The 12,373-nt window shown below is 35.6% G+C and overlaps 1 protein-coding gene across 1 annotated transcript; it reads left to right on the top strand.

Moving 5' to 3' along the window:
* Positions 1-1,292: 1,292 nt before the first annotated feature.
* On the top strand, positions 1,293-1,987 carry LOC127095302 (uncharacterized). Its single transcript, XM_051034012.1, has 2 exons — positions 1,293-1,671; positions 1,716-1,987. The coding sequence occupies exons 1-2, from the start codon at positions 1,293-1,295 to the stop codon at positions 1,985-1,987; spliced, it is 651 nt and encodes a 216-aa protein (XP_050889969.1).
* The last annotated feature ends 10,386 nt before the right edge of the window (positions 1,988-12,373 follow it).

Genomic DNA, 12,373 nt, shown 5'->3' with positions numbered 1-12,373 from the left:
GTGCACCAAGGCAAGACACCAACTTTGAACCAAAGCCAAATAAAATTGGCTCGTGCACTTTGCTTAAATTTTGGGCCATTTATTGTTTGATATGAACTTGATTAAATGCAAAAATAACCATGTCAAAAGGGCTTGTGGTGTGGAAATGGAAATGTGTCAATGTAGGGGTCATGACATGATTTTAGGGCATGGTAGGCATGTTGGACCAACTTGGCGAATAACAAAATTTAACCTTTTCCTAAATGATTTAGGTCTTGGACATTGAAACAAAGTTGTAGAGGAAGTTATTTAGGACATTTGGCTAAAAGTGGAATTTAAAAATCTCAAAAAATGAGAAAGTTATAGTCTTTGGAACTTCCCATAGGCCATTCTTGTCAAAATGTGACCAACCAACATGACCTAATTTGGTGATTTTATGATTTCTTACTTTATAAGGCACAATGATGGATGTTTTGACATCAAATCATCATATAATCATGGTAAATGAAGTTTGGACCTTTTTGGAATGATTTTAGGTCAAATTGGTGGGTGGATCAAGTCATGGAAAGTTGAAAAATCAAGTATGAACCAAACACTTGTAACATGGATTGGGATGATGTTTAATGAGTGGTTTGGATTGTAATGGACATTAAATGATGTTGAATGAGTGGTAGGGTGATTGGATGTCCAAAATGGTCAAGTTCAATAGTCAAGAAGTCCCCAAATTAGGGTTTCTTGAGCTGCAAGTTTCATCAAGAACCATGATCAGATGAATTAGGGTTTGAGATGTAAGGGTCAAATTGAGATGTCTAAAGAACATGAGGCATGACCAAACTTTGGATTTGAGGGGTACTTAATGCTATTGTCAATATCCATGGTGAATCATGACTTGTACAAGCTAAAAGGAGGGTCAAGAACTAGGGTTTAGTCCCTGGGTGACTGGATGAATCTTGAAGCTTCTTCAAAGGGGAATCACCACCCAAATTAGACTTAGGGAGTAAGTGAGATGTCCTGAGTGATCCTTTAAGCTTTGTAGGGTGCTTGAGGATTAAATTAGGGTTAAGGTGGCTTGGCCACACCCCAATATGATCAAAGGATCTTGGGACTTCATAGATGAATCTCATGCCTTGGGCTTGTGGATAATTGTGATCATTGAGTACAAATGCATATGAGATTATATGTATAGGATGTATGCTTAGGTTTTAAGGCTTAATAAGATGATATGGGTAGGGAAATTTTGAGGGTATGACACCTATAATTAAGAAGAAACTTGTTCTAGAAGATGAAAAGTAATGTTTTAAAAGTTCAAGGAAATGCTAGCTACTCTCCAAGTAAGTATTTCGCTCCATGATATTTTAGAACTCATGCCTAAATTTGTTAAATTTATGAGGGAATTACTAAAGGGGACGAAAGAGGAAGCAGTCAAGGAGCATGTAGATATGACTGAAAAGGATGAAATGGTAATATCTCAAGCTTTGCCACCAAAATTAAAAGATTCAGGTAACTTTACTATTTCTTGCAATATCGGTAAGGTGAATATTCCACATGCTCTTTGTGATCTTGGATCTAGCATAAATGTCATACCACTAAAAACTGTAAAAGACTTGAAAGTGGGTGAGATCACATCGAGTAACATGACTCTCACTCTAGCTGACTCAGTTGTTACTCAACCGGTTGGATTTTATGTGACGTGTTAGTACATGTCGATGGACTAGTATTTCTTACGAATTTTGTAGTGCTGGATACAAAAGGAGATTCAGGAGGATCAGTTATTCTTGGACGACCATTCTTGGCGACCGAGAAAGCAAAGATTGATGTAGAAACTGGTGAACTTATCTTAAAGTTCAATAAAAAGAAAGTTGTTTTTAAGGTGTATAATCGGACACCGTATGTTGAGAATTTGGATTCTTACTATCACCTGGAGGAAAAAGGTACCAAGGTAGATAAAGGACAATCAAGAAGTGAAACGACCGACGTGAGGGTATCCCTTGTGTCTGACGTGTTTTGAGAATGAGACGTCAAGCTATTGAAGGAAAAGAAATGATGGATGGGAGGAAACCCATTATTTTTAATTATTTTTTGTTTTATAGAATTTCTTTTATTTTATTCAAGACCATACCAATAGGAAGTAGCTACTCAAGCATAAATTTTCCCTAAAGATCTCAATTTTCATTAATAAAGAAGTTTGTGGTTGTTTATGTTTTTTTCCAAATGCAAGTTTAACCCTTTAGCATTGAACAAATGATCCAAAAGAAACTTGATCATCACAATAAAAACTAGCAACTTGAAGGCGAAGGATGAGAAAAGAATCAACAAACTTATACACAACCTACATATACCTCATCTAGTAAGGTTTGAGCCAAATATTTCCATTGTTTACTTTTATTTCTTTATTAGTGTATCCATGCATTATTATTTTATCTGGTTTGATCTATTTTCAATTAAGTTGTATGGTTTGAACAACACACACTGGTGCGATTTTTTATTTATAACTTTGAGCCTTTGCAAACCACCTTTTAGTAATATGTATATCCATTGTTAAACACTTTGAGCCTAAGCCTTTATTTCGGTGACGTAGACTAAAACTCTTAGCCATATTACTTTAAATATCTTTTCTTTCCACCCTCTCTTTGAAGTTAGATAGAAGTATAGTCTTAAAGTATATGCAAAAGAGTAAGTTTGGGGTTGCGCTTGGAAGTGAGAAAAGTTTTAAGTTTGGGGTTAGGGCTTCTGTAACAAAAAGTGAATGAGAAAAGAAAAGAATGATATTATAAGAATGATCAAAACTCTCTAGTACTAGCATAAAGGAACAAATAGGTATGATGATAGAAGTAGAACTAGGAACCTAACTCCAAAGGTTTAACCATACTTTCCTAAAAATATCAATATCCTAACATAAGCCAAGTTACTACCTAAAAAGTCATCTAATGTGTGTGTTGTGATTTATATGATTGACTCTATTAAAATATGACCAAGCTAAGTTTAATTGAATTTGCATGATGATTGAGATATCACCCTATCCATTGAGTGAGTTATAGTATGCTGAGAGACAGATTGAGTACTCGTCAATATTGAGGATGTATTTTCGAATTCGTCGGATAGAAGTTGAGAGCTAGAACAATGGTCAGGTAAAAGAAATATTTAATTTGGTGATGTTTGATTGTTATTATGCAACTTGTTATTTGTTGAAATATGCAGTTACACGCAAGTTCCTTGAGGACAAGCAACGATTCAAGTTTGGGGTTGTGATGACAGTCCATCAATGCATATATTTAGTCAAAGAATCAGAGAAAAACAAGTGAAAGTCGAGCAAATAAGAGGAAGAATTATCAAAGAATGAAGGAAAAATATTTAAGTGTGCAAATTGTGGACTTAGTGAAAATTTGAATGAAAAAGGAGCAAAAAAGAGTGAAGCTTCAGAAATAATTACATCCACCCTCGCGCATGCAATAGTGTATTAAAATTTGCATCGCGCGATGCAGGGTATCACGCGTGTGATGTTCACTTTTATGGGCCTTTTTCTGACGCATTTTGGTCCATTCTGACGCCTTTAAAAGGGGATTTTTTGCACTTTCACAAGGGTTACGATTTTGGAAAATTGAAGCACGAATTAGAGAGCACAAGTGGTGATTTTTGGAGCATTTGAAGCCATCTCTTCAAGGGACTTCTTATGTTATATTTTTTCATCAATTATGGTATTTTTAATTACATTATGAGTAGCTAAGTTGTTCAAGGTTAGGTTGTGTTATGATGATCCTGTTTCTCAATTGTTGGATTTTATGTTGATTTGACCACTGCATGAACCTATTGATCTATAATCTTATTCAATTGCTTCTTGTTTGAAATGCTTTTCATGTGAGATACTCTTTTAATCTTATTTTGGGCAAATAGGGAATACTAACCATTAGTCGATATGTTGAAGCTAGGGAAACTTTTGTACTTACGCTGGTCGAATAGGGATAGGAGACCCCGAGTAGTGGTATAAATCATTAACGTTCTATACGTCACCTAAACCTGTTTACACTGGCGGGCTAGGAATAGAAAGCTTCGAGTAATGGTTAGTGAGTTATTTCGTGAGGGATTGGCTATGATGGTTTTGTTAATTTGTTGTGAGGTTATAGTGATTAGATAATCCATACATGGCATCAAACATTAACAAGAGAGGAATATGGGATTCTACAACATAACTTGACTGCTTTCGTGACATTGTTTTCTCGTTTATTTACTTTTCATAATGAAACTCGAAACCCTCCCCTTTTTACTAGTTTTTATAAATTGCACACATTTTGTTGCTTGGAGACAGTCCCTGTGAACTCGATCTTTTTTATTACTTGGACATTATTGGTACACTTGCCATCAAACACCTTTTAGTGTTCAATTCCCCATCTGAAACCTTCCTCTTTATTTATTCAAAGCAATAGAGAGAGCGGTTGTGTCTTGCCACTTAAATTGGATATAAATCTCCTTAAGGATGCTCGGTGTCCAAGATTGCTTTGTTCTTGTGTTGGTTGATCTCGATGACTTTTTTGTGCACCATAAAACCTAATAAGTCGTCTGCATGGACCAAAAAGCACATTTGAATGGATTCATTTTAATCCATATTTTATCATCCTTTCAAAGGACTGTCGAAGGTGGTCTAAATCACCATTTTCCGACGAGGATTTTATGACTATGTCGTCAATGTCAACCTGCATGAATGTGTCAATCAAATTGTGGAACATCGAGTTCACAGCCCTTTGGTTCCCCTAGAATTTTTTAAACCAAAAGGAATTAATACCTATTCATAGGTCCCTAACGCCCCTGGGCATCGAAACTCTATTTTTGGTACGTCCTCTTCAACAATGAAGTTTTGGTTATACCCTGAGTAGCCATCTAGCATGCTTAGGTAATCAAAACCTGCAGCTAAATCGACTAACATTTCTGCCACATGAATCGGGTATTCGCCTTTAGAAGTGGCATAAATTAGATTCCTAAAATCTACACACATCCTAAGGATCCTATGTTTCTTAATGATGGGTTTTATATTTGCTAGCCATTCGACATGCCTGGCGGTCCTGATAAATTTTCTTTTGAGGAGCCTTTTTATCTCTTCTTTGATTTTGGGCATTATCTCCGTGGATAATCTCCTTGGTAGTTTCTTTACTGGTTTTTTACCAGGTCGAATTGGAAAATTTGGTTCCACCATATCTTGACTTAACCATGGCATCTCATTGTAGTCCCAAGAAAAGTAAACTTTGAATTATTTTAGTAGCTTGACCACTTCCTCTTTTAGGTATGGGTTGACCTCAACACTGATGTATGTTGGTATCTTAATTGTTCCATCTCCCATATTAACCTCCTCTAGAGGGTCTTGGGCTTGGATTTTCCTAGTCAAAATTGTTGGGGTTTTTTCAAACCCTAGAGGATTGTCGTCATAGATGCAATTGATCCTACGACAGTTGTGGCTTAGCTGAAATGGCCATTTTCAGTTATTTCAAGATTTTCAACAGTTGTGGCTTCAACAGAAAAAAAAATTAAGGTGTCGACCTCAAGGGCTTCTCTTAATCTATTTTCAGCCATATAGGCCAAAATTCAAGTAAAAGCACTTGAATCAGACATCATTGTTGACATCCATAGTCCACCTAATTGGTGCGATGTATCCTTTTACTACATCCTGATCTCCCATTATTTCTTGATCCCAGATGAAGCCATGGGTGGGTGTATGTTTAGAAAGTAAAATGCATCTGTATGTGGAGTGTATGATGTTTTTGCTGGATAACATGGAGGAATTTTCCCCAAATTCCTGTCGAAGTTCTTTCTATCGACATGGTTGACTTCCTCCATGAAGTAGCTCTGGTCCGCCATAATATTTTCAACTATACCATCAGGGCACCATATAGAGAGCCTCGGGTGGAGAGTCGAAGGTACCGATCCAATTCCATGAATACACTCTCGTCCTAATAATAAGTTGTAGTTTGTTTGGAAGATATTATCATGAAGAGGGTTGGCCTTGTTAATGTGCCAACTGAAAGATCAAATTGGATCACACCCAAAATATTACTTGTATTACCTTCGTAATTTAACAACATCATATTATGTGGGAAAAAGCCTGTGTCATATTTTCCTATTCTCTTTAATAAGGAATGTGGCATCATATTTATTGTCGCTCCCTCATCAACAAAAACCTTGTTGACTCTGATGTTCTCCACTTTTTCCCTTATAAATAAGGCTTAAGAAGATATATCATACCTTCATCAGGTTTCTCAAATATGGCATTTTGTTCTTCTACGACGCCATTATTTATCATGTAGTAACATAATGACTTCTGATTCGCTACCTCTTCAACCACATAATCATCTTCCTCTTCAGAGACATGTGAGATACAATCGTACTCCTTGAGTAAGACTGACACAATATTGCAAGCAACCTCGAGATCATTTTCTTATCTTGTATCAAAAAAAGTTGTGACCATTTTGTTGGCAGGTTGTGCTATGGGATCAAAGCTACCTTTCTCCAATATGGCCACAGCTGGAAATAATCTTTTCTTAACTGGTTTTTTGGCCACTTCGCTGATTTTTTATGCAGGTGCTTTGTTGTCGGTGTTTGATTTTGAGGTCTCGTATGCTTCTTTCTTATTCCTTTGGTGTCAACGCCATTGTGTTCTTGTCATGGGATTCTTTCCTTTATAATTTTGAGGACCACAAGAATACCTTTTTGACACGTGAGAGTTATCATTGTAGGAGGATCATACTCTCATGTCGGCTATATTTCACTTCTGTTGGTTTGAACCCCATTGGTTCAAAGGTATAACCCATTATCCTTTAGATGTGTTGAAAGGAGGAAAGTAAGTCCTTTGATAGTTTTCAGACTTCCTTTGGGAGTCCTGGTTCTTGTGTGGAATGCCTCTCTTCTTGAAAATGAATCAGGATTTCGATCCACCTCGTCTACCCTTCCTTGGATCTAAGACTCTGGAGATTTCGAGGCCTTTTGTAGCTTCTTCATCAAACATTGCGCTACACATAGGGCATAGCATGAACTTGGAGTTGCTCAATTTGCGTCTATTTAAAAATTCAATGATATCTTCTTCCGCCTAAGGGAACACCACTTTCATTTTTTCAGCAACGTCTTCTGCATTATTCTGCTCAACTTGCTCGACTTCCATGTCTAAGCCCTCAGTAGCTTTGACCATTAGGATTTCTACGGGCTCATCAAAATGCGCCTCTTCTACTCGGAGGGGATCAAAGTCCACTTGCATTGAAGCCTTGGGTTTCTCTCTGAACTGAAGTATTCCTTTCTTGAGCACCTTCTGTACCAAGTCCCTGAAGAGCACACATTGAGAATTTGTATGATCTACGAAATTTTGGTACTTAGAAAAACTTATCTTTTTTGTTTGCTCTAATGGGGAATTTTTTAGGCCAGAAGGCACTATAATCTTCCCATCAGTAACCAACAAATCAAAAATATCTGCAAACTTTGTTATATCAAAAGTATATGTCTTGGTAACGAACTTGTCAATTTTGTTGGGTCCGACAAGATTTTTCCTGTTTGATGGTTTTAATAATTTACAAACATATGAAGACTATATCTTTAGTTCTTCCACATGGACCTTACTCTCTTCGACGTATTCGTCGAATATGCCAGACTCCACATAACCATTTGTTTCTACATAGTTGACCTGTTCTTTTTTGTTATATTTATTCGGCCTGACTTTCTCAGCTTTTAACTGCTCGACTGCCAATTGTAGTGGGGTATTCGTTACCATTAGAGATATTGACTAAATCCAAGGTAAATCATACAAGTCGAGTCGCCACTGCACTTCTATTTATCCAAAGGAATGGTTAGAAAGCGAACAAAAACCTAAAAGTTTTAACAAAAACTAGTAAAAGAGAAACAGAGGTCTGGGTAAGGGGGTTGGTTATGTAATAGGAAGGTGTTAGGCACCCAAAACATCCTAGGTACTCCTAGGGAGCCCTTTTCACATTTGTTGTAAAGGTTGTTGTTTTGTGAAAAAATTGTTTGTGAAAACATGATTGAAGAGATGAGAAAAGAATATACAAGTTTATTTACATTTTGTGTTTGGATGGATAAACCCATTGCCTACGTACCATCTTAAAAAAGATTAGGATCAAAACCTCGTAGTTCGGGGTAAAAATCTCGAAATGAGTTGGTGAATTGATTGATCCAAAAGCCTTAAGGTCTTTTGTTATCAAAGGGAGAAAACTCAATCTAAAACCACAAATCCACCATGTGAGGATAGCTTCAACATGCTAGTGAGGGGTTAACCCTATAATAAGCATGGAAGACTCATTGTCCATCACTAAGGATATAGGTGAGTGTTACATCTACCACAAAGATAACTCAAACCTAATAGCTAAAGGTTATGAAAAAGTTTTGATTAGAAAGTTGCCATTGAAACGACAAAAGACATTTGAATGGGTTATATTTACCAATTAGAAGTATATACAAAATGGTCAAAGTTGGCTTAAAGATTCAATTCAAAATAAGTATTATGAAAAAATAGGTTTGAAAATCAAAAGCATAAGGCTTATGTTTCTAATGTTTGAAAACAAGTGTTAAGTGTTTGCACAAAAGTTTGGGCTTGGGTTAGAGTGGAGAGAAGAAGAAGAAGGGATAAAGTCCTAAGCATGCAAGACGTGAGGGATAAAGAAACAAAACCATAATGGAGTTCCTCTCTTGAGATCATATTGATGATCCAAGTAGCTCCCATCCTTTGGAAATAAGCAATCACATAAAGCATAAATTCAAGCAATCATCAACCAAAGTGGATTCTTGGAAAGACTCCTCAATGCATATTGGATCTCTCTCTCTTAGAAGCTCATGGTAATGGTTCCCCAAATAAATTCAAGTTAGAACTCCTAGCAAAAGAAAACACACATCAAGAGGCTCTATAATACAATCAAAGAATGGACAAGAGTGAGTTTAGAATATGGTCCTTTCAATGTTCATCTTCAAGCTTAAGCATTCTAAAGGCTCAATGCCTAGTTGCTCTTTGACTCCAAGTTTGCATAGGGAAAGTCCTAAAGTCTAAGTCCATTTTGTCCATTTTTGCATTTGGTCCATAAAAATCAAAACAAAACACAAGCACAATAGTATATACACAATTATGTGCTCAAGTGAGCAAAAGGAAAATGGCATTAACATAAACATGTGCTCAAGTGAGCAAAGGAAAAAGCAAATGGATAATATGTGCAAGAATAGTAAATTGCATAAAAGTAAAGAGCAAAAAGTAAATGTTAAATGTTAATGGTTAGTGTTAGTAGTTAGTGTGCCATAAGGAAAATTTAGCGCTATGTTAAGCAATCGTAATTGAACTTATGTAGAAGTCACAACTATCTGAGGCCGGTCAATAATAATGTAGGCAACAACACAAGTTAGAAGTCTTGATTAGTGAACCAAGTTCCAACAACTTGTCATGCCAAAAAGGAAAAGAGAATTGATCTTGTATTGGTTTAAGCCTTTTGCATGATTTAGAAAATAACCTATCCTTAATGCAAAGCCATTCACTTGATTAATTGATCAAGATGAATTAGATTTGAATCAAGGAAGATTAAGTCTCCTTAATCAATGCTAACTTATCAACCTTCAACTCATTGATCAAAGAGAAAGAAGAAGAAGAAGAAGGAGATGAAGAATGGATAAGGAAAATGGAAAGATAAAAAATGCATAAGATGAAATAAGATGTACCAATCCATATGTATTGACCAAATGACATTGAAAGTCAAAGTCAAACAATAGAAAATCAGAAATGAGATGAAGATTGGAGATCAAACAATAAGCAAAATATTTTTAGCATTTTTTAATATTAAAATAAACTTGAATTAAAAATAAAAGAAAGGTCAAACTTCAAAATCACTTCAAATCAACCTTGAGAGGTCCAAGTGATTTATCCCAAGTTCAACAAGGTCAAACTAAGTTTGACCAAAAATTTCAGCATTTTTAAAAGTCAGAAACTATTTTTAATCAATTAAAAATGAATAAAAATAACCTAATTGAACTAAAATCTCAAATAAATCTCAAACCAATTATAAAATTGATTGAGAATATTTTTCATAGATCCATCATCATTCAAATAGGTTAGGAAAATATTTTTGTATTTTTTGAATAACAAAAACTATTTAAAATGAATTAAAAACAACCAGAAAAGAGAAAATTCACAAAAAATATTAAAAATCAGAATTAGAAACTAGAAATTATTTGGAGAAGAATGTAATTGGTCCCATATTTTTTGGATTTAAAATGAAGAAGATATGAATTTTTGAAAATAATGGAAATAAAAGAAATTAAATCAGAAAATTAAAAATTCAAAAAAACCAGGAGCGTTAGATCTGAGCTCATTAATTGAGCTGGCAGATCATACGCTCCAGAAGCGCGCTTCCACCATAGGTCCAAGTCCACGCGTAACACAATGAATAAATGAAAGTCATAACAAGCGAATGCCAGGATTAGATCTGGGAAACTCAATCCAACGATCCAGATTCAAACTGGCAATGGGACGGCCACCAGAGCCACCTTCTTCTCCGGTGAGCTTGTGTTTTCCGACCAAAATTGCAGGCAACCAAAACTTAACCAAAATACACGATCTATACACCGTTGGAAACCTGGGATAATGTACATCATCCCTGTATCACTCAATTTCACTCTAGATCTCTATATTGAGAGAAATCAGAGATGGAAATTTTGTGATGTTCATGAGAACTTAATGGATTTCAAAAATTAAATGCACAGTAATGATGCCTCCATTGAGAGGACATCAGCCAACACAAAATCCAAGCAAATAGGTCAATAGATGATGAGTTTCGAAGAAAAAACCAGTTGAAGAACAACCTTGGATTCTGGAGATTTGAGCTTGATTCCTTGCTTCCTTTATCAAAATAGAAGATCAATGAGCTGAAGGATGAAGGTTTAGAAGCTTTAGATCGAAAGATTCATCCAGATGTAGTTGAATTTTAGATCTGAAAAATTTGAAGAAAAGTGAAATAGCTTCTTTGGTGAGAGGTTGGGTTTTGATTTCTGCAGCAATTCAGGTTGATTCCAGGATGGATTTTGAATGGAATAGAGCTTCTATTTATAGAGGGAATGGCAAGGAGAGGGTGATTCAATTCGTGTGCATGAAGTTGGACATTCCTTGCATGGGCTTGCATGATCATGCACAAGGCCCAAAACCAAAGCCAAATGCAATCTGAAATCATACCAAAGTGAAATGGACGTGTAATCTGAATGGTAATTGCTTGTGCATGGAATTTTGAGGTGTTATGCATAATTGAACCAAAAGCTTCTCCTCTTCCAAAATACCAATTGCCAAATCCAAACATGAGCATGTGAGTAATGGTTGGAAAAGTTTTGATGTAAGGAACAATTGTTATGTTGGACAAAAATCCATTTGAAGTGTGGAAATTGGTGAAATTTGAGTTTAAAGTGTAAGGTGCAAAACATGTAAAGGCAAAGTTTCTAAATTTGGCCAATGTTCAAGCCCTTCTGTTCTGATGATGCAAGCCTCAAATAAAAAAACCTCCTACATCAAAGTTGTATATCTTTTCAAGATAATAAAAATGGACTTAAATTTTGCACCATTTTGAGTTTTTGTGAAAGAGTTATGGGCACTTGAAGTTGGACTTTTTTGCCTTTCAATGTATTTGGCCCAAAATGACCTATAATGTCTTGCATTATCACATGTATTTCCTTTGAGATTTTGAAATTTTGTTCAACATAACATTTGAAGTAGACATCTTAAGCTTTCCAATTCATTTGATCCCATCTCAAAATCATAAAAAATGAATGAGTTATAATGTATTGGAATGGGAGATGACCTTCCACGCTTCAAATCAATTTTTTATGAACATGAAAGTTGTTCATATTGTCCTTAAGAACATTGTTTCTTTTGGAATCATCTCCATTTTACCAACATATAAAACGTAAGGTCTCAGTGCATTTCAAATAGTAAGATGAATTGACTGATCAACTTTTCAAATCCACAACTCATATCTTGATGAATTGATGATTGAGGACACTCAAATAAGTTCAAATATGCATGAAATGATGAATTAAATAACTTCCCTTGATTGCATTTGACCATGGGCTGAGGTTGCTTCATGAGCAAGGCATTGTGGTGCACAGATGAATTAGGGTTCCTTTGGGGGACAAACCTCAAACCCTTTGACTTGCTTTGATCAAAATGATGAATTGAGATACTAGAGAGGCATATTTGATGGAGGAGAGCTTTGGGAACCATTACCATGCTTGATTTCATCTCCTCTTGACCTTATCATTGCACAAAAGATCTCCTGGATGCTTTGGACCTTGTGATTGCTCAAGCTACAAACAAAAGATGTTAGTGACATATTTTTGTGCTTTTGGTTAATAAACAAAATGAGAAAAGCAATAATATATAATTCAA

This window comes from Lathyrus oleraceus, chromosome 6 (assembly GCF_024323335.1).
Source record: "Lathyrus oleraceus cultivar Zhongwan6 chromosome 6, CAAS_Psat_ZW6_1.0, whole genome shotgun sequence".
In the NCBI taxonomy this organism is placed as follows: domain Eukaryota; kingdom Viridiplantae; phylum Streptophyta; class Magnoliopsida; order Fabales; family Fabaceae; genus Lathyrus; species Lathyrus oleraceus.
This window is presented reverse-complemented; position numbering and strand designations above follow the sequence as displayed.

What these genes read in the sequence shown, in the direction of transcription:
- LOC127095302 (XM_051034012.1), top strand. Translation starts at nt 1,293, where the DNA reads ATGCTAGCTACTCTCCAAGTAAGTATTTCGCTCCATGATATTTTAGAA. An exon ending in GGTTGGATTTTATGTGACGT is followed by an intron (nt 1,672 to 1,715) that starts GTTAGTACATGT and finishes CGAATTTTGTAG; the next exon opens with TGCTGGATACAAAAGGAGAT.